This window comes from Myotis yumanensis, unplaced genomic scaffold (genome assembly GCF_028538775.1).
Source record: "Myotis yumanensis isolate MYYU_CA2020_CCGP unplaced genomic scaffold, mMyoYum1.0.hap1 SCAF_16, whole genome shotgun sequence".
Taxonomy (NCBI): Eukaryota; Metazoa; Chordata; class Mammalia; order Chiroptera; family Vespertilionidae; genus Myotis; species Myotis yumanensis.
The window spans coordinates 29,097,728-29,119,031 of NW_027223767.1; the positions used below are offsets into that span (position 1 = coordinate 29,097,728).

The window sequence follows — 21,304 nt, forward strand, 5'->3', positions numbered from 1 at the left end:
CTGCCTCCTGCATGTCCCCCCACTGGGGACTGAGCCTGCAACTTGGGCATGTGTCCTGACTGGGAATCGAACCAGGACCTCCTCCTGGTTCATAGGTCAGTGCTCAAGCACTGAGCCACACCTGTGGGCAGGATAGTAAATATTTTTAAAGTGAAAGTTGTTAAAAATTTTCATAAAAGAAAAAGTACCAACCTTTCTAATTTGGGTTTATAGATATTATAGATCTGTCATAGTCACCAAATATATCCTACTTTAAAATGCTAATTTTCCTGTAATTGTACATCGTAGAACACAGTTTTTATTGAACTATGCATATTTATCAATAGTTTTGAGCCAAAAATATTCTTGGCATCTCATATTTTAAGGACAAAAACAGAAATAGAGATTCTGAAACTGAGTTATCCACTTAGCCTTTGCATTGCCTGGGTGCATTTAAAGTACTCTAATTGGAAAACTCTATTTTAGAGTATTGTGAAAATAAGTTTGTAAAACACTTAAGTAATTTTTACATGCTACTTTCTTTCACCTCTTCAGTAGTGTCACCACAAAGTTTTTTAGGGTTTGTCTTTTAGAGAACATTTCTATAATGCAATGTTATTTCTGTGTGTATGTGTATGTATAAATAAATAAATATAAAATACTTTAGATATAAAATACTCTAGTACAGTGGTTCCCAAACTTATTTGGCCTACTGCCCGCTTTCCAGAAAAAATATTACTCAGTGCCCCCTGGAAATTAATTTTTTAAAAATTTTAATAGCAATTAAACAGAAAGATATATGTATTAATGTTTCTACCTTTTTCGTAAAATATAGTAAAGAAAGGTGTAAATTAGAAACATTGAAGTTTGAAATTATGAAACTATTTATTGAACTCAGAATAGAAAGGTAATACAAAAAAAGTTAAAACAAATGCACCTGTGGCCATCACCGCCCCCCCATGGATCGCTGCAGCGCCCACCAGGGGGCGGTAGCGCCCACTTTGGGAATCACTGCTCCAGTACAACCCTGGCTTGGACATCTATCTGTGAGGTTTATCCTCTTCATTCACAGTGGTTGATAACTTCTATCCCAAGAATAAAGTAGCACTCTTATCAATTACTTAAAATATTTAAAAGACCAATCATTATTTTAAAAGTTCTTAAAGCATACTTTTTTTCATCTTACAGACTCAGGGATTTAGAGATGCTGTTGTTGCTACTGCATGCTCATTGCAAACAGAAGGTTCATCGAATTCCCGGAAACGGTCACGAGAATCAGGGGAAGAACAGGAATCCAAAGACTAGTCTCAAAGTATGTGTGTATGTGGGTGTATATATGTATCAGACATATTTCTTTAACATATAAACACACACTGTGGCATAAATGAATCAGGAATATATCAAATGAAATATAAATATTCTTAAATGAATATGATTCTCTGAAAGTTTTTCTGAAGCAGTGTGCCTTGTTTTCATTTTTAGTAACAATTAGTAGGAATGATATAGGTATTGTATTTTGCAAATGTGGAAAGCTGATCTCATGTAGCCAGTCAGGCTGTATTTTTTTCTTTTCTTTTCTAATTATCTAGAAAATCCTAGGGAAATAAAATTTTTAAAAATATTCCTTTTGTGCTCTCCTCTTTAAGTATAGCTTTGATAATTCTTTCTTTCTTTCTTTCTTTCTTTCTTTCTTTCTTTCTTTCTTTCTTTCTTTATTATTTTTGCTAAAAGTATTACAAAGGGTATTACATAAGCTTTGATAATTCTTAAAATGAACCTTTTTTTATTATTATAAACCCAGCATGCTGAGTCAACATATCATTATATTGTTTATGGGTAGGGTACACATTTTAGATGACCAATCTGATTTTAGTTGCCTCAATCCTAAAATCTAAGCCATTTTTTAATTTTTAATTTATTTTATAATGTTAAAGGAAAGACTTTGGAACTGTTATTCCATTTAGAAATTGTCTGGAACATACATCTTTCAGAATAGTCAAGTCAGTAAGCTCACAGTTAATTATTTCTATATTCTGGAATTCTAGGTGTATTTACATTTTCCTTTGAATAATTTTAACTACTTTAAAATTATTCAAAGTTAAAAATTTGGATTGAATGGTTTAAAAATCATCTAAAAATGTTTTAGCATCTGATTCTTTTTATTCTCAGTTCACTCACAAAATTTACTTTGATTCCCAGTGGAAGAAAATTATTTAAATAATTTATTATTATATACTGTGACAACTATATTTTCCAGATTTTAGTGACAGTTGGTATTTCCTGTCCCAGACTGAACACTAAATTTATAAAATATTAAATATATGATTACTATGTAATTGACTATATACTTAGAATAACCATAGTTTGCCAGGACTTTTTGAGAGTGAAACTGGGTGCTGTTGACAATTATTCGAGGGCAGTGGACATAAACTAGGATTCTCCCAGGGAAATCATGCATATGGTTATTCCAATTATATAACACTAATTTTAAATGATGAATGTAGGACAACTGGTTGTAACTATCTTATTTGTTAGGTTTAAAGCATATATTTTTATTATAATTAGTGCAATCATTATAAAAAATTACCCATCATTTTATATTCATTTTGCTCTAATCATCAAATCTAGGGTTGGGGAGGTTGAGAGTAGTGAATAGCAGTGTTACCAGGCATCATATACAATTGTATTTCACTTTATAAAGCATTATAAAGAACTTTAGTGCCTGGCCGGTGTGGCTCAGTGGCTGAGCATCTACCTATGAACCAAGAGGTCATGGTTCGATTCCTGGTCAGGGCACATGCCTGGGTTGCAGGCTCGATTTCCAGTAGGGGGCATGCAGGAGGCAGCAGATCAATGATTCTCTCTCATCATTGATATTTCTTTTTTTTTTTTAATTTTAAGAATATAGTTTATTCAACCCAATTTGTCCGATGTATCATCATCTCAATAGGAATTCAATATAAAGATGATTAATATTTATAAATATATTTCACATTCTTCTTTTTTTTTTGCTTTCTCACTGGGTGTTTTATTTTTTTATTTATTTATTTTTAAATCTTTATTGTTCAGATTACATTTGTTCCTCTTCCTGCCCCCCCCATAACTCCTCTCCTCCCAGTTCCCGCCCCACCCTCCGCCCTCACTCCCCACCCACTGTCCTTATCCATAGGTGCACGATTTTTGTCCAGTCTCTTCCCGCATCTCCCATTCCCCTTTCCCCCCCAAGAATAGTCAGTCCATTCCCTTTCTATGTCCCTGATTCATTATAATCACCAGTTCATTCTGTACATCAGATTATTTATTCACTTGATTCTTAGATTCACTTGTTGATAGATGCATGTTTGTTGTTCCCAATTTGTATCTTTACCTTTTTCTTCTTCCTCTTCTTAAAGGATACCTTTCAGCATTTCATATAATACTGGTTTAGTGGTGATGAACTCCTTTAGCTTTTCCTTATCTGTGAAGCTCTTTATCTGACCTTCAATTCTAAATGATAGCTTTGCTGGATAAAGTAATCTTGGTTGTAGGTTCTTGGTATTCATCACTTTGAATATTTCTTGCCATTCCCTTCTGGCCTGCAAAGTTTCTGTTGAGAAATCAGCTGACCGTCGTATGGGTATTCCCTTGTAGGTAATTGAGTCTCTTTCTCTTGCTGCTTTTAAGATTCTCTCTTTGTCTTTTGCTCTTGGCATTTTAATTATGATGTGTCTTGGTGTGGTCCTCTTTGGATTCCTTTTGTTTGGGGTTCTCTGCGCTTCTTGGACCTGTAAGTCCATTTCTTTCACCAGGTGGGGGAAGTTTTCTGCCATTATTTCTTCAAATAGGTTTTCAATATCTTGCTCTCTCTCATCTTCTGGCACCCCTATTATTCTGATGTTGGTACGCTTGAAGCTGTTCCAGAGGCTCCTTACACTATCCTCGTATTTTCGGATTCTTTTTTCATTTTGCTTTTCTGGTTGGGTGTTTTTTGCTTCTTCGCATTTCAAATCTTTGACTTGATTCTTGCGCTCCTCTGGTCTGCTATTGGGTATAATATTCTTTATTTCAGTCTGTGTATGATTAATTTCTAGTTGTATCTTTATCATAGCATCGAGGGTCTCATTAGTTTTCGTGAGGCTCTCCACAAGTTTATTGCAAGCCCTCAAAATTGCGTTTTTTAGCTCTATATCCTCCATTGCTGTCATGTTTTTTTGTCTCCGCATCTTTTATGCTTTCTTGGTGCACCCCCTTGTGGTCTTTGTGCGCAGTCTTGTTCTAGTTAAGCCTTGATTGTTGTAGTTAATACTAGAGGGATTTGACCACCAGGCCGACTGGCTGTGAGAATCAGCTGTGGGAAAACTTCTGTCTTCTGGGGAGGTGCTAATCTAGCCTTTGCCTGAGGTGATCCGGCAAATGGCTCTGTGCAGGGCTTGGGCGGGGCGGGATCAGCAGGGCGGGCGGAGGGAGCAGTTATGGCCACGCTCAGTCCCCTTCCCAGAGGCTCTGCTTCTCAGAACCCCGGCAACCACTGCAAACCTCCGAGAGAAAGCTGCGCTCACGTTCCAACTGATGCTAGACAATCCCGCTTCTCCCGCCTGAGTCTGAGTCCCTAGAGTCTCGCCGGGATCTGGAGCTCAGAGTCTGAGACTCCCTCCTGACTGAAAACGACAACCGCGCCCTCAGCCACCAGCCCGCTTTGCGCGCGCACCCCCGCACCTTTAAATTTTCCACACTGCGCCTCCTCTGAGCCTGGGTATGCTGTTGTCTTTCCTTCTAGTTGAAGAGTCTCTCCTCAGCCAGCCTTCCTGTGGTTCTGGGTGATGTCCGTTCCGTCTTTTAGTTGTATTTTTGAAGTGGTTGTTTGCGGCAGCAGTCTCCGGTGTTTACCTATGCCGCCATCTTGGTGGAGTCCTCCTCTCATCGTTGATATTTCTATCTCCCTCTCCCTTCCTCTCTGAAATCAATAAAAATATATTTAAAAAAGAAAATAACTTTAAAGACCTATAAGACTCTGAATATAGACAAAGCCCAGTGTATTTGTTTGCAATTCTTCTGGTTGCTATTGCTAAAAATATATTTATTTTTCCAGTTAAAAATATAATATACACTTAAATTTTAGTCTGCTTGGGTTGCAATAATAAAATAGCATAGAATTAAAACAACAGAATTTTCTCACAATATTAGAAGCTACAAGTTCAAAATCAGTGTGCCAACACGGTCTGGTTCTGGTGAGAGCTCCCTTCCCTCCTTGCTTTTTCATTGTGTTCTTATAAGGCCTTTCCTTGGTGAATGGTTCATGGAGAGAGATTTTTCTTTCTTCATCTTTTTTATTGTTTAAGAACTTTTAAAAAATTTACCTTAGAGCAAGAGAGGAGAAAGAGAGAACATCAATTTGTTCTACTTGTTTATCTCCTCTTTTTTTTTTAATTGGTTAAAGTATTTAGTAGTATATATGTTTCCTTTTTTTTTTCCCAATTGACCTTTCCCCAGGCTCCCCTACCCCCCGGCACATGCCCTCACCCCCCTCCCAGTGTCTTGTGTCCATTGGTTATGCTTATATGCATGCATACAAGTCCTTCAGTTGATCTCTTACTTCCCCTCCACCCCCCAACCCTCCCCAGCCTTCCTGCTGTCGTTTGACAGTCTGTTCAATGCTTCTCTGTATGATTCCACTTATATAAAATATATACAATAGGCATTTTCATAGAAACAGAAGTGGATTAGAGATTACTGGGAATTGGAAGGAGAATGGGGTAGTATTACTTAACTAGAGGCCCGGTGCACAAAAATTTGTGCACTCGGGGGTCCCTCAGCCCTGCCTGTGCTCTCTTGCAGTCTGGGACCCCTCGGGGGATGTCCACTTGCTGGCTTAGGCCTGCTCCCCGGGGGATCGGGCCTAAGATGGCAGTCAGACATCCCTCTGGCAGGCCAGGAGCCCTCGGGGGAGGTCCACTTGCCAGTGGGGAGCAGGCCTAAGCTGCAGTCGGACATCCTTAGCACTGTTTATTTCATGTAGCCGAATGTTTTCAAGATTCATCTATTTTATAGCATGTGTAAGAATTTCAATCCTTTTTATGGCTGAATAATAATTCATTCTATGTATATACCACATTTTATTTATTCATTCATCTGTTGATGGACATTTGTGTTGTTTCTAATAGAGTTTAAATGGTTTATAAATTTATATGAATTACTCTTTTCGTTTCTGAACCTCTTACTGACTTTTACTGCTTATCAAGTTTGGGACAGTTGATTGGTCTTTGCAATATTTTCAAGCTGTTGCTACTAGTTTAAATTTTAACCCTAATGGATTTATTTTCATTCTTAGATCACCTATTTTTATTTCTTTCTAGTCACTGTATTTTATTTTTCTCGATAATAGTTCTTACTAAAATATTTACAGCTCTTTACCAGGGATAAAATCCTATATAATAAAAGCGTAATATGCAAATTGTCCCCTCGGGTGGTTGTTTGACTGGGAGTTTGACTGGGACATGAGGAGTTAGACCGCTTGCTATGACGTGTGCTGACCACCAGGGGGCAGTGAGGAACATGGCGGGTGTTGGCAATGTGGCGCTGGCAGTGGGCACTCAGGTGCCAGATGCCCGCAAGGAGCCCACCTCACCCCTGCGCGGCCTCTTCCGGGTGAGCTGGGCCGCAGCTGCTGGTACTGCAGAGGCTGGTCGGGCTTTCCATGGGTTCATGGAGGAGCCAGTCCACGAGGCTGGTCAGGAGAGAGCACGCTGCCCACCAGCTTCTGTGCAGCATGGCCGCACTAACCGCATCTCTGCATGGGTACTTGAGTGCCGTGACTCAGGCAGAGTGGGCGCGCATGGGGGCCCAGGGGCCCAGGTGCTGCCGAGGGCCCAGAGGTCAGCTGGGACCCGCCCTTCCAAACCAGACGCTCGCGCTTCGATCACCTCTCAGGCCTAGGGACCACACCCGTGCACGAATTTCATGCTCCAGGCCTCTAATATAGTATAAAGGGGTAGAAAGAACATAGGACCAGTGTCAGAAGACCTGCATTCTGATTTCAGCTGAGACATTAATAAGCCGTGTCAATTTTGGCATCTTTATTTTTTCATGCCTTTCCCTTATTTATAAAACAAGATAGGACTAAATGATTGTCACTAAATTCATTGGTTTAATTTTGTGGTTTCTGCTTTTATAGAGGCATTATTAGTCACTTTAAATGAGCAATAGTGGAAATATGGGAGTTACACACATTTTTTAAATTTTTAAAGTCAATACTAGGGTTTCTATTTCAATACATTACATTTCAGTTTTGAGACATGATGTTGAAATGCTCTATTGCTTAAAAAAATTAGTTACAGAAGAGAGACTGGCTGTTCATAATATGTATTTTTAGTTAACATTAGTACCTAAATTTACTATTACTGTTAAGATTTACAGAACAGTATGTACCTTCAGAACTGATTTTGACCTAAAATATGTTGACAAAATTTCATGTATTTTTTTACTGCAATATATTCTTTTTTTTTTTTTTAATACATTTTATTGATTTTTTACAGAGAGGAAGGGAGAGAGACAGAGAGTTAGAAACATCGATGAGAGAGAAACATCGATCAGCTGCCTCCTGCACATCTCCCACCAGGGATGTGCCCGCAACCCAGGTACATGCCCTTGACCGGAATCGAACCTGGGACCCTTCAGTCCGCAGGCCGACTCTCTATCCACTGAGCCAAACCGGTTTCGGCTGCAATATATTCTTTTATCTGTTTTCAGATTTAATTCACCATTGACATAAGCCTTTATTGTGCTTCAACTATCCATTTGACTCTCATGTGTAATAAGATGTGAGTTTTTTAAACATACTATTCTGATAGTAACTTTATGTGTAGCCTATTTTATGAGAATATAAAAGTTGGATTCTCGCCGAAACCGGTTTGGCTCGGTGGATAGAGCGTCGGCCTGCGGACTGAAAGGTCCCGGGTTCGATTCCGGTCAAGGGCATGTGCCTTGGTTGCGGGCATATCCCCAGTGGGAGATGTGCAGGAGGCAGCTGGTCGATGTTTCTCTCTCATCGATGTTTCTAACTCTCTATCTCTCTCCCTTCCTCTCTGTAAAAAATCAATAAAATATATTAAAAAAAAAAAAAAAGTTGGATTCTCTCAGAAATGGTTGAGAACTTAAAGAGATTATGTTCTATTTTCAAAATAAAAAAATTAACACAGATAAAAGGTAAAAGCAAAGTAACAAAGTAGAGAGAAGTTGTATTGAGGTGTAATGTGAATCAAGGCAAAGAAAAAAACTTAATTGGTTTATATAAATCACTTGGTCTAATGATAAGGAGGCATACCAGTTCTTAAAGAGAAAATGTATTTTTGGCCTTTTTAAAAATTTGTTTTTTAATACGTGATATTTGCACAGGATTTTAAGTGTAATGAAAAGTCTTTTTTTCCCTCCTGTTTCTTAGTCACTCAGTTTATTTTTAGAAGGCAACTATCATCAGTTTCTTTCTTCCTTTCTTTCTTTTTAAATATATATATACATATATATATATATATTTAAAAAATAATCTTTTTTATTTATTTCAGAGAGGAAGGGAGAGGGGGAGAGAGATAGAAACATCAATGCCGAGAGAGAATCATCTATCAAATGCCTCCTGCACGCCCCCTACTGGGGACCAATCCCACAACCCAGGTATGTGCCCTTGATTGGAATCAAACCGGCTAGGGCCATTATCAGTTTCTTGTGTAACCTTCCAGAGCTATTCCAGGTATCTATAATAATAAAAGCATAATATGCTAATTAGACCAGACAGCCAAATGACCTTCCGGACGACTTCTGGACGAAGCCGGGGCTGCGAGGGCCAAGTGCCTTGCATGAATTTCGTGCCATCAGGCCTCTAGTCTATCTATCTATCTATCTATCTATCTATCTATCTATCTATCTATACAAATAAAAGTGTAATCTGCAAAGTGACCCAGCGGCGGAACGACTGGGCAGCTATGATATGCACTGACCACCAGGAGGCAGATGCTCAATGCAGGAGCTGCCCCCATCCCACAGGCCCCAATTGGGGCCTGCCGGTCAACCTTTCAGTCCCTCCCCCCGGCTGGCAGGCTCCAATCGCCCAATGGGGAACCAGGAACCGGGGATGCGTGGTGGCGGCGGCGGGTGGCTCCGAAGCCTGATCGCCCCGCAGGTCGCCACACACACAGAGGGCAACTGGTGGTGGTGGTGGCTGGCAGCCAGGGAAGATTGGCCCTGATCGCAGGCCAGGCCTAGGGACCCTACCTGTGCAAATAAATATTATATGTGAAGGATCCAAACTTATTTTGCTTTGCTGCCTTTGTGCAAATAACTGCAGTTTATTGTACTGATATTTAGGAATATGGAGGTTCATCAAATCTTAATAGTCTTCAACTTGCAGAATTACTGGAAAAAACGTGGCAATATTGGTGCCAGATATGTCATTTATAGCTCACTCTTTCATAAGGCAGCAAAACACTTCATATGCCCAAATCATTTCCTTTCTGGAGAAGATATAGTATTGTGTCAGCATGCTTACCACGTGTGGTAATTGGTAATGTCTGTACCGCATGGCTTACTTTTAACCTTGTCCAACACAGCTCTTCTACCTCCTATGATTACCATATGTTACAGCACTAGGTTAATGGAATCATTTCCATCTTCCCTTCTAGTCACAAATGTCATTGTGGCTCAGTTCCATCAGCACCACACTCAATGAAGAATAAAGTGTTCAGTACTCTGGGCATAGAAGACACCTTTGTGAGGAATTTTCATATTTAGTGGCTTGCTTAATTTTCATTTAAAAAATTAGCTGGATTTTTAAATCAATGCTCCATTGTGGGGAATGTGTGTCTGCTAAATAAAGTAGAAAATGATCATGTCATTCTCAATTCTTGCATGTATTTATTCTAAGTAAATATATAAAGGCAATTAAAAATTAGGTGATAATGATTATTTTTTATCATAAAGCATTTTGTTTTTTTAAAGTGAAAACTAGTAGCAAAAGATTGAAGTGGGTTTAAAAAAATAGAGTCAATTTATTCTAGAAGAACCTTTTATTATAGAAGGATATAGCATGTTAGCCATTTGTAAAGTATCTCCATCAGAAATTTCCATCCACCTCTGCCTGCTTTCTCAGAAGCATGTCTTCTCCATGCCCTTTTCTTCAGAAGCATGTCTGAATAAGTTAGAAAATAATTTTGATTCCTCTAAGAAGTATGCTAGCTAAAAACAAAAGATTATTACCATTAATGGATAAAGCATTTTATTTATTTATTTTTAAATGTTTTTATTGATTCCAGAGAAAGGAAGGGAAAGGGAGAAAGAGATAGAAACATCAATGATGAGAGAGTCACCAATCAACTGCCTCCTGCATGAGCCTGCAACCCAGGCATGTGTCCTAACTGGGAATTGAACCAATGACCTCTTGGTGCAAGGGACTATGCTCAACTAATTGAGCCACACCGGCCAGGCAATAAACTTTATTTTTAAAGCAGTTGTCAATTAAAAAAGAGTGGAAAGGACAGAGTTCCCATATAATGCTCTCTTCCACCCAAATTATTAACATCTTATATTAGGTCATTTGTTACAATTGATGAGCCAATACTGACATATTACTATTAATTAAAGTATATAGTTTACATTAGGGTTCATTCTTTTTTTAAAAAAAATATATTTTATTGATTTTTTACAGAGAGGAAGGGAGAGAGATGGAGAGTTAGAAACATCGATGAGAGAGAAACATCGATCAGCTGCCTCCTGCACATCTCCTACTGGGGATGTGCCCGCAACCCAGGTACATGCCCTTGACCGGAATCGAACCTGGGACCTTTCAGTCCACAGGCCGACACTCTATCCACTGAGCCAAACCGGTTTCGGCTAGGGTTCATTCTTTGTCTTATACAGCCTATGGATTTTGACAAATGTCTAATGATATCCACCATTGTAATATCACACAGAATAGTTTTTGCTGTCCTAAAAATCCTGCATTCCACCTATTCATCCTTTTCTCCCTCCACTTGGGCCCCTATCAACCTATTCATAACGTTGCAATTCTAGGAAATAATTTACTACTGATTTCAAGTAAACCCAGTGTTCCAGTAGTACCTTTGAAGACCTAAACTTACTTTAATGTCAGCTTAATCTATTTATAGTTCTTTTATGTATTTTTTTTTTTTATATTTTATTGATTTTTGACAGAGAGGAAGGGAGAGAGATAGAGAGCTAGAAACATCGATGAGAGAGAAACATCGATCAGCTGCCTCCTGCACACTCCCCACTGGGGATGTGCCCGCAACCCAGGTACATGCCCTTGACCGGAATCGAACCCGGGACCTTTCAGTCCGCAGGCCGACGCTCTATCCACTGAGCCAAACCGGTTTCGGCAGTTCTTTTATGTATTAATCCATTTTATAGTCCTTTAAAGTATCACTTGTTACTCGATCAATCAAAATACAGTTAAGGAAACATGGAACTGGTTACACAAGTTATAGAGGAGCTACTGGTAAAAAAGCCAAGGGAAGGTGAGTCAGTATTTTAGTTGGTTTGGGCTGCTATAACAAAAATACCATAAATAGGGTGGCTTATAAATAACAGAAATATTTCTCACAGTTCTGGCGGCTTGGAGGTCTAAAAACAGGGCTGATTCAGTGTCTGATTCACAGACAGCCATCTTTTTACTATGTCCTCACATGATAGAAGGGGAGAGGAGTATCTCTCGGACTTTTTTAAAGGGTACTAAATGCCATTCATGAGGGTTTCACCTTCATGACCTTATCACCTCCCAAAGGTCCCACCTTCTAATGCCATCACCTTGGGGGTTAGTATTTCAACATGTGACATTTTGGAAAACAAAAATATTTAGTCCATAGCAGGCAAGATTAGGAAGCTAGAAACCTAATGGAAGAAGATATTTTTAGAGCTCAGGGTCTGGTGTCAAGGGCAAGACCTAGAATCCCAGTGGACATGATCAGGGCAAGCAAAGCTACAAAGGAAATTCAGCAGGAATGAGGACTGACATAGGGGACAGGGAAGAAATATCTTGGTTTTTCTTTTTTCCTCCCCACTTCCAATTCCCTGCCAGTGTCTCCCACTGGGCAAATCTCAGCTGAAAGTCAGCTGTCAAGGAACATGGTGAATACAATCTGAAAGGGTCAGTCCCCCCAAATACAGAGCAGAACAAGGAAGAAGGAATGGATATGAAAGCAAAAAGGACAAGGAGTAACGGCAATCAATTATTTTCACCTTTATTGAGGTATACTTTGCATATAATACACTTAACCAAAATGTAACTTTGATAATTTTTGACAAATGAATACACCTATATAACCACCTAGTCAAAATATAGAATAATTATAATCCCACAAAGTTTCCTCTTAATCTTTTGCCATGAACCCTCCACCCCAGCTCAGTCCCAGGTAATCACGAATCTGCTTTCTTTCACTATAGTTTTTTAAAATTTATCTTTATTATTGAAAGTAATAACATATGTATCCTTTTTTCACTATAGTGATTGCCACTACAAGAATTTCATATAAAAGGAATCATATAGTATGAACTCTTTTGTGCTTGGATTTTTTTTGGTTTTTACTCAGCATGTTTTTGAGATTCATCCATATTGTTGTGTTTATCAGTAGTTCATTTTTTATTTTTTAATTTGTTAATCCTCACCCAAGGATATTTTTTCCATTGATTTTTAGAGAGAGTAGAAGGGATGGGAGAGAGACACATCGACTGGTTGCCTTCTGCATGCACCCTGACTGGGGTTGGGGATCAAATGTGCAACCCTGGTAAGTGCCCTTGACTGGGAATTGGACCTGTGATCCTTCGGCATGCAGGTCAATGCTCTATTCATTGAGCAACAGTTCGTTATTTTTTTTTTTTTGGAGGTGGGGTGCAGGGAGGTGACTTCAGCACCTCCCTACCCCCCAGTGGCTGCCAGCACAAAAGTCCACAACCTGGGGACTTAAAACAACAGAAATTTATTCTCTCATAGTTCTTTTTTTAAAATACATTTTTACTGATTTCAGAGAGGAAGGGGAAGGGAGAGGGATAATCATTGATTGGCTGCCTCCTGCATGCCCCCAACTGGGAACCGAGCCCGCAACCTGGGCATGTGCCCTTGACTGGAATCAAACCTGGGACCCTTCAGTCTGCAGGCCAATGCTCTATCCACTGAACCAAACCAGCTAGGGCAACAGTTCATTTTTTTTATTGCTAAGTAGTATTCCATTGTATGAATACGCCACAACCTATTTATCCATTCACCTATTGATGGACATCTGGATTATTTCCAAGTTTGAGCTATTAATGAATTAGCTATTAAAACTATTGTGAGCATTACATACAAGTTTTTTGTGGTATGTATATGTTGGGTGGACATATTTTCACTTCTTGTGGATAAATATCTGGGAGAGGAATTGCTGGGTCATATGATAAGAACTGTCAAGCACAATTCCTTTTAAACTTATAAATGTCATCATTACCATAATTATCCATAAAAGGACATTGTACATTTTCTCCAAAGAGCTATGGCTTAGAGAGAGAACAATTCTTATGAGAAAAATATCTCAAAAATTGAAATACCTTTGATAACATGCTTTTCATAGCTCAGTGTTTTAATAGTAAGAAAGGGAATTAGGGAAGTATAAGAGGCGAGGAACTGAAAAAGAAAGTAAAGCAATGCAAAATAATGACTAAAAAGATTCTTTGACAAAGGCAGAATCATCCTACACAGCTGCTCTGAAATCCCAGCACTGCTGTCAGCAACCTTCTGGCAAAGCTACTCTGTCAAATGGATGCACTAGGATTGATCTTTTGTGAAGTAATATCTTTATTAATATAAGCAAACACACCTCTCATTTATTGTAATATAGCGGTGTGGGCTTTTTCTTTTAGTAGTAATGTTTCCCCAACATATAACACTTCCCTTTGATATGTGGGCTGAGTCATAAATTAATGTCACCTAGATGATGAAGGCAACCACATTACAAAGTAGGAAGGTGTAGCTTGATATGAATTGCTACAGTTGAAAGCTCTGTACTCTTGAACTCAATGTCATTATGTCAGATTCTGAGATATTAAATAGTTGTTGGAATGTAAAATTGTGGACATTTATGTTTGCAGTCTTAAAATGTTTTGTCAGTCTTTTCTAGACATTCTGAAATGGAAATGAACAGGTGGATTGAAAATAAAGACAAGTGAGTTTAAAGACTTCTTGGCATCTCATAGAGAAGTTGCTGTACACTGGTGATATTTTAAACAAATCACATATAAATACATTGAACTTGTCTGGAAACAGACTTATTTATTGGGTCTTTATATTTACCTTTGAGACAAAAATAGTTATAGAGGACTCATGTGCATTACTTACTATACACTTTTACCATGTATTATTTAATCTCCAGCTGGGGGAGAGTGTGTATTTTATGTGATGCCATAATATACATTAGTGAGCTCACTCACTTAATCTTAAAATAACAGTATGAGGTCAGAGATTTAGAATACAGTATTATATTAAAAAAGTTGGCAGGGAGACTCTGCTATTTAACTGACTATAAATGGCATTTCAAACCTTAAATCCAACTGAAACCCAGAAACAATGGAGAGGATGGGCAGATAATTTATGAATATGTTTTTTTGATATGGAGGTGAACATATTTTTCAAAGTAGAAAAAGAATCATATGTTTGCTGAATTATATGTTACATGGACATAGCAGTATGTAGAAAGGCTGTTATCATCTATACAGCTGTATAACACAGCCTCTCCCTTTCCCAAACCCTCACTCAGTAAAGCTTGAAAATAATAGGTTTGTGAGTAATTTGGTAAGAAAATTGGAATCATTTAAAGTTCCAGTTTAAATCTAAAAGAAAAAAGACTGGGGAGACGAGGAAGAAGAGCTAACAAAATGTGGAAAAAATACATATTATGTAATAAAGTATAATATATATTATGCAGAGACTAAAGAAGGGTGTGCTGGAAAACTAATGTCTTTGCAATGAAAGATCTGGATTTACTCCTTGTTGCATCACTGTGTATGACCTTGAGCAAAGTCACAATGTCTTTAAGGCTCAGTTTCATCTATAAAATGGAATCATAATGGTAGTGTCTTCTACCTTGAGGCATTATTGAAAGGATTAAAGGGATGAAAACCTATAAACTATAAAGCCTCAAAGATGCATAAAGAGCCCTGAATGGTTTGGCTTAGTGGATGGAGCATCAGCCTGTGGACTAAAGGGTCCCAGGTTCGATTCCCGTCAGGGGCACATGCCCGAGTTGTGGGCTCAATCCCAAGAGGCAGCCGATCGATGAGTTTCTCTAGTCATTGATATTTCTGTCTCTCCTTCTCCCTCTCTGAAATCAATACAAAATATATTTAAAAATGCATACAGATGAGGCTTTATAGACATATTGCACTGCTGAATCTTCAGAAACAGGAAAGAGGGAAAAAAATGTCTAACAGGCCTTGGAGTCTGATAACTTGGGTTCTTATTTCAATGTCATAGCTAGTAGCTATGACACCTCGAATCAAAGAAAATACTTAATTCCTGCTTTCCTCTTCTTGATAAATGAGTATAACAGAATCAAATGAAAGTACGCAAAGGAACCTACTGCTGGGATGTGTTTGATGCCCTCCACTGCCCCAAACTACTTATTAATGTCATCCACAAATTATTCACACGGTAGCATCTTTCAACAGATAAAGACGCTAAGGCAAGGCAGGACAGATAAGGAAACCTTGAGGTAAATGCAGTCAAAGTGGGAACCAACAGTTAGACTTGGCGATGCCTTAGTTCACTTGATGCACTTGAGACTAGGGTACCCATACAAAAAAGACATTCGGAGTTGGAGAGAGGGCAAGTCAAGTGTCCGTTCGACTTCGGGGACTCGACGGGAGGGACCCTGAAATTAATGAGCGCCGGTTGCCATGGCGACAGTCTCCAGGCAGCGTGGGCTGAGCTCTCTGTAGGGCTAAGGATGGGCCTCCGCTGGACCCTGAGCGCGTGCCCGCAGCCAACTTTCCCTCCAGATCCACGGAGCGGCGCGCTCCGCCCCCGCGCCGCGCACGTCGGCCCTCGGCGGCGCGCACGCCTGCGGGAGCCCTCTCCAGGCAACCCGGTGCTGATCGCTCGTGCCGGTGCGGCCGTCAGCGCCCTTGTGGGAGCCGAGGCTCGAGAGCAGCCCCCTCCCCTTCCTGGGCTTCCCCCACCCACTTCCCGGTCGGCGCCGGGGCTAGAGCAGCGATGGCCGGCTGCGGTCCCGAGGAGAAAACTTACCGGCGCTTCCTCGAGCTGTTCCTGGGCGAGTTTCGCGGACCCTGCGGCGGCGGCGAGCCGGAGCCGGAACCCGAACTCGAGTCGGAGCCCGAGCCCGAGCCGGAGCCCGAGCCCGAGTCCGAACTGGTAGCGGCTGAGGCGGCCGAGCCTTCGAGTGAGGAGCCCGGGGAGGAGGCGGCCGCGGTAGCCGCGACGGAGGAGGGGGAGCAAGAGCAGAACCAAGACCCCGAGCCCGAGCCCGAGCCCGAGCCCGAGGAGGAGGCGGTGGAGGACGAGGCGGCGGCGACGGCGGAGGGCGACGAGGCGGCGGCGGCCACCCCGGGGCAGTCGGCCGTGCCGCCGCCGCCACCGCAGCCCCAGCTGCCGCCGCTGCCCCCGCTCCCGCGGCCGCTGTCGGAGCGCATCACCCGGGAGGAGGTGGAGGGCGAAAGCCTGGACCTGTGCCTGCAGCAGCTCTACAAATAGTTAAGTAGCGGGGTTCGGCGGGGGTGGGCCCCGTCCCTGCCGCGGCGCCCCTCAAACTGCTCTCCTTTCCGCTCTTCATCCCCCACCCCCGCGCCTGGCGTCGCCGAAAGCGCCCCCGCTGCTCTGACTCGGGCGGGCGGCTGCGGGCTGCCCACGCCCGCCGCGGCCCCGCGCCCTCCCGCCGGGCCGGGCCCCCGCTCCCAGTTCGCCCCGACCTCCCACTTCTCGGTCCGCTTCGCCATCCCTGTCCCCTTCGTGCCTCGGGAGGTCCGAGGGCGCCCTCTTCCAGGGTCCCTTCCTCCGGGCGCTCCTCTCCCGCCCGGGTCTGTCTGTCTTTCCGGTCCGAGTGCCTGGTTGTTGGGCGGCGGAGACGCGCGGCTCGGTTCTAGGATGAGAGGTGACCCCGGCCCGTGGCCGCAGGAGACCGGCGGGGTGGACTCGCCCGTCGGGCGCTCCGCGGTGGAGGGAAGCGCTCTAGGTGCCTTAATGCGCTGGAGCCCAGTCTCCGGTTTGACGATATTTGATAACTCACCATTGAGGAGGTGGGTGGAATCGGGGGGGGGGGGGGGGGGGGGGAAGGGTAAGCACAATTTTACACGCGAGCCTTCAGGTGAGAGACACCTGAAAAAGCCCTAATTCGTTCAACTGGGAAAGTCAGGCTGCTTGGATAAAACTGCAATTAGGTGCAGTGTTTTCAGTCCATTAAGTAGATGGGGTCGGAGAGAGACAGCAGATGGCTTAGCTACACGGATGAAAGTCGAAAATAGAAAGGTCAGGGCTTTTGCCTTTCATCCCAGTTCTGGTTTTTATGGGCTTGAAATAGAAACGGTTGACAATCGCGTCTCTTCCCAAATGGAATTGCTCTGGAATAATGACAGGAGAATACTAACAAGTTTCTGGGAACATTGGTCAACCTGGGAATCCTTTGCCATTCTGCTGATGGTTGTAATGAAAGGTGTTAACTTTGGTCCCCCCCAAAAGTTTTCTACTGCAGGATTCACTGCAATTAAATTCAGACTCACTTCTTGGATCCTCTCAAAGGCCTAAATTAAGAGAAGGGCCTGGAAAGTAAATCTTTTGTCTTCATTCAACCTAACAGATAGCTGATCAAAATTTTCCTGTTAAAGCTTAAGCTTCTCAATAGGTAAGAAACGTTTAACCTATTGCTATAGAAATGGACTGTGTTGATGTTCCACACTTTATAAGCGATTTAAATTTAAATTTTGAAATACTCGCCAATTACCAAAGTAATGTTTTTTGGCGAATGAAAAAAAAAATGGCATGTAATACCACCACCCATGTGGTATTACAAACAGTATTAACATTTTAGAGACTTCCTAGTGTTTGTAATTTGCCATTGAAAAGGGCTTCCGAAATGTCATTTTTTAACAGTATATAAAAACACTTAAAACTTCTTTTAAAAAACAAAATGAAAACGTGTAATAAAGTGGAAGAATTTACTTCCGAATCAGACTGATTCTATTTGGACAGTTCTTACCTTTACAAATGCTGTTGCAGAATTTAAAGAGAGAAACATTAGAGAACTTCCATTAAAAAGAGAGTCATTAGTTCAGAATAACTATAAACATTTGTCATTCAAGGCTTTTAAAGGAATGAAATCTGCTCTCGCCCGTTGGCTCAGTGGATAGTGTCCACCTGGGTCTTTGAAGGGTCCTGGGTTGGGTTCCATTCCCATCAAGGGCCAATCAATGATTCTCTCTCATCATTGATGTTTCTGTCTCTCTTTCCCTCTCCCTTCCTCTCGGAAAATCAATAAAAAAATATATATTTTAAAAAGAATGAAATCTGTATAAAGATGATGACAAGTAGATGTGTGTTTTTCCATATCGAAGGGCAGTGAGATTAGTTTCGATAACTGTGTACACTAGAAAAAGTATTCAAATGATACAATGGCTATGTAATGAAGAATAAAGTTTGAATTTGAAGTAAAACTACCAAAATTAAAGTTGGGAGATATTATTTTGCTTTAAATCAAATTTCGTCATTTATACTGTGTTTTGTGCAGAGGCCATTAACCTATTTTTATTCATATATAAAATGGCTGGTTTGTTTATGTAAACTAAATTCAAGATTTTTAACAGATAAGCCGAAAACTAACCCCCCCCCCCCCCAGAACTTAGAAATACTTTTAACGCTTTGTTTTTATTTTATTTATAAAAGGAAATCATATCACTTAGTTACAAAAAAATATTGGAAGACATGGTAAGGGTAGATCATTTTCTGCCCAAGCACTTTATTTTACAGATGAGAAAACTATGGATTCAGATTCAGAAATGACAGATTATGTACAGATAATTTCAACATTTCTCAATACAAAACTTCCCAATATGCCAAGGTTGTGGGTTTGATCTCTGGTCAGGGCACATACAAGAATCAACTAATGAATGCATAAATAAGTGGAACAACAAATAAATGGAAAAACTCCCTGACATATTTGAAATGTTGGGTTCTCAAATTTCCTAAGAAATATTCTTAAATAACTCTGATTAGGAATTTGTTGGAATTGCCTATTTGGGGAAGGTGAAGATTGTTTTTCTAAGTATTTTCTCAAATACCATACCCACCTACTCTGTTTATTTTGGGAATTCTTAATATTCTTTAAAAATGATCATGCTTGTCAAATGCATGCTTAAGTTCTTAAGTGAAGTTACCTGAACTATATATTCACCAATTTGATAGTTGGGACTAGTGTAAGAAGAAATTAACAGTGTTTAATGCCAGTTTCATAAATCTCTAGTCTGTTTTTTTCTGTCAGAATTTTAGAAGCATACAATATGTAGCTGCTAAATACACTGAGGTTCTCTGAAGAAAAAAAATAAAGGTGCTTATCTTAATACTGTTTTTCGTATACACTAGTTGAAAGTTTGCTTTTAAAAAACATAGTAAAGGTTTTTTTTCAACATTTTGCTTCTCAAAAGACTTTTAGAATAAGAACAGCAGATATACTTATCATTCATCATTTTGGTAAATTCAAAGCTCAGGACTAGCTTGAGATAAGCAGTTACTTAGAGGTAAATAAAGGATCAAGGTTTAAATGGACAAAATATAGTTATAATTAGTAACATCAGAGTTTTTCAGAGCAGTATTTGGGATAACATTTTTGCCATTAGTCTTAAAAATGGGAAATATGTACTTAGATACTCCTCTACTAGATAACAACATGTAACATTTTGAAAGAAAAATAATGAAATATTTTCTAATGACATGATATTAGGATTTCTGAGGTCAGTGAGAGAGTCTCTTTTAAAAGGAGGTAGTGACACCCAGCCTGCATGGCACAATGGTTTAGCGTCTACTGATGAGCCAGGAGATTAGGGAACATGCCTAGATTGGGGGCTTGATTTCCAGTGTGGGGTGTGCAGGAAGCCACTGATCAGTGATTCTCCGTCATCGTTGAGGTATCTATCTCTCTCTCTCCCTCTCCCTCTCTGAAATCAATAAAAATATATTTAAAAAGAAAAACGTGAGATATTTTATAGCTTTGAAATAATTTGCAAATAAAAATTTTATAACTCGTCTTACAGTGGATGTGAATATGAGGCTACTTGTATAGGTTACATGGGTCAATACTATGCATTTTATTTCTTTGTATTATACTGAGGATAAATCTATTTTAATCTGGAAGAAACACTCTTAAGTTGTTACTAGAGGTACATGTCACTACATTTTTAGAGCAGTATTTCCTCAGTTATGCATTTGTCTGCGTGGATTTCTCAAGGCGGGGGAAGACAGATATCCCAGGAACTAGTTGAAAATTATCATGCTGGCAAAGTTAAGTAGTTCCAGATGGCTTACAGTAGTAATGAGGGGTGTGTATTTTAAAAAGGGCTAGGAAAATGAAATAATTGATTAGAGACACTAATAATTCAGTTATATTGAATTATCCTATACAATAAAAGGCTAATATGCAAATTGATCAAATGGCATAACAACCGGTCGATATGATGCGCACTGACCACCAGGGGGCAGACCACAATGCAGGAGCTGCCCCCTGATGGTCAGTGTGCTCCCACAGGGGGAGCACTGCTCAGCCAGAAGCCAGGCTCATGGCTGGCGAGCCCAGCGGCAGTGGTGGGAGCCTCTCATGCCTCCACAGCAGCGCTAAGGATGTCTGACTGCCGGGAGCGGGCCTAAGCTGCCAGTCAGATATCCCTCAAGGGCTCCCATACTGCGAGAGGGTGCAGGCCAGGCTGAGAGACACCCCCCCCATGAGCACACGAATTTTGTGCACCGGGCCTCTAGTGTGAATCACAATGACTTTGAGATAGGCCAGAAAACCATTAAACTTTGTCTCACAAAGTTGAAAAATACATGGATGGGAGTTATAGTAATAATTTAAAACTACATATTTTTTCTTATTCTAAAGTAACTAGAGGCCCAGTGCACGAAATTCGTGCACAGGTAGGGTCCCTAGTGGCTGCTGGCTGGTGCCTCCCTTCCCCAGCTGCTGGCTATCGGTCGGGGCCTTCCTTCATTCCATGCCGCCCCCTGGTGGTCAGTGCACGTTATAGCAAGTGACTGAACTCCTGGTCTCCTGGTCGAACTCCTAAGGGGACACTTTGCATATTAGGCTTTTATATATAGAGA

General features: G+C 40.7%; 3 protein-coding genes across 8 annotated transcripts in view; 2 read left to right on the forward strand and 1 right to left on the reverse strand.

Annotated features, from left to right (window-relative positions):
• Positions 1-1,612, forward strand: part of RAD51C (RAD51 paralog C) — a 30,929-nt gene extending 29,317 nt beyond the window's left edge. Inside the window, exon 8 of one of the 4 annotated variants that reach the window (XM_070393233.1) lies at positions 1,168-1,612. In XM_070393233.1, coding sequence (XP_070249334.1) covers positions 1,168-1,284 — 117 coding nt within the window. In that variant the 3' untranslated portion in view covers positions 1,285-1,612. The remainder of the gene's footprint in view (positions 1-1,167) is intronic. The other 3 variants (XM_070393232.1, XM_070393230.1, XM_070393231.1) reach the window with 3 other exon arrangements.
• Positions 1-16,329, reverse strand: part of TEX14 (testis expressed 14, intercellular bridge forming factor) — a 124,127-nt gene extending 107,798 nt beyond the window's left edge. The window contains exon 1 of the mRNA XM_070395326.1: positions 16,232-16,329. The gene's annotated coding sequence lies outside the window, so the exon portion shown is untranslated. The remainder of the gene's footprint in view (positions 1-16,231) is intronic.
• Positions 16,085-21,304, forward strand: part of PPM1E (protein phosphatase, Mg2+/Mn2+ dependent 1E) — a 95,411-nt gene continuing 90,191 nt past the window's right edge. For all 3 annotated transcript variants that reach the window (XR_011468500.1, XR_011468501.1, XM_070395344.1), the window contains exon 1: positions 16,085-16,695. Coding sequence is in view for 1 of the 3 variants with exons in the window: in XM_070395344.1 (XP_070251445.1) it covers positions 16,199-16,695 (497 nt within the window). In the remaining 2 variants the exon portion in view is untranslated. The remainder of the gene's footprint in view (positions 16,696-21,304) is intronic.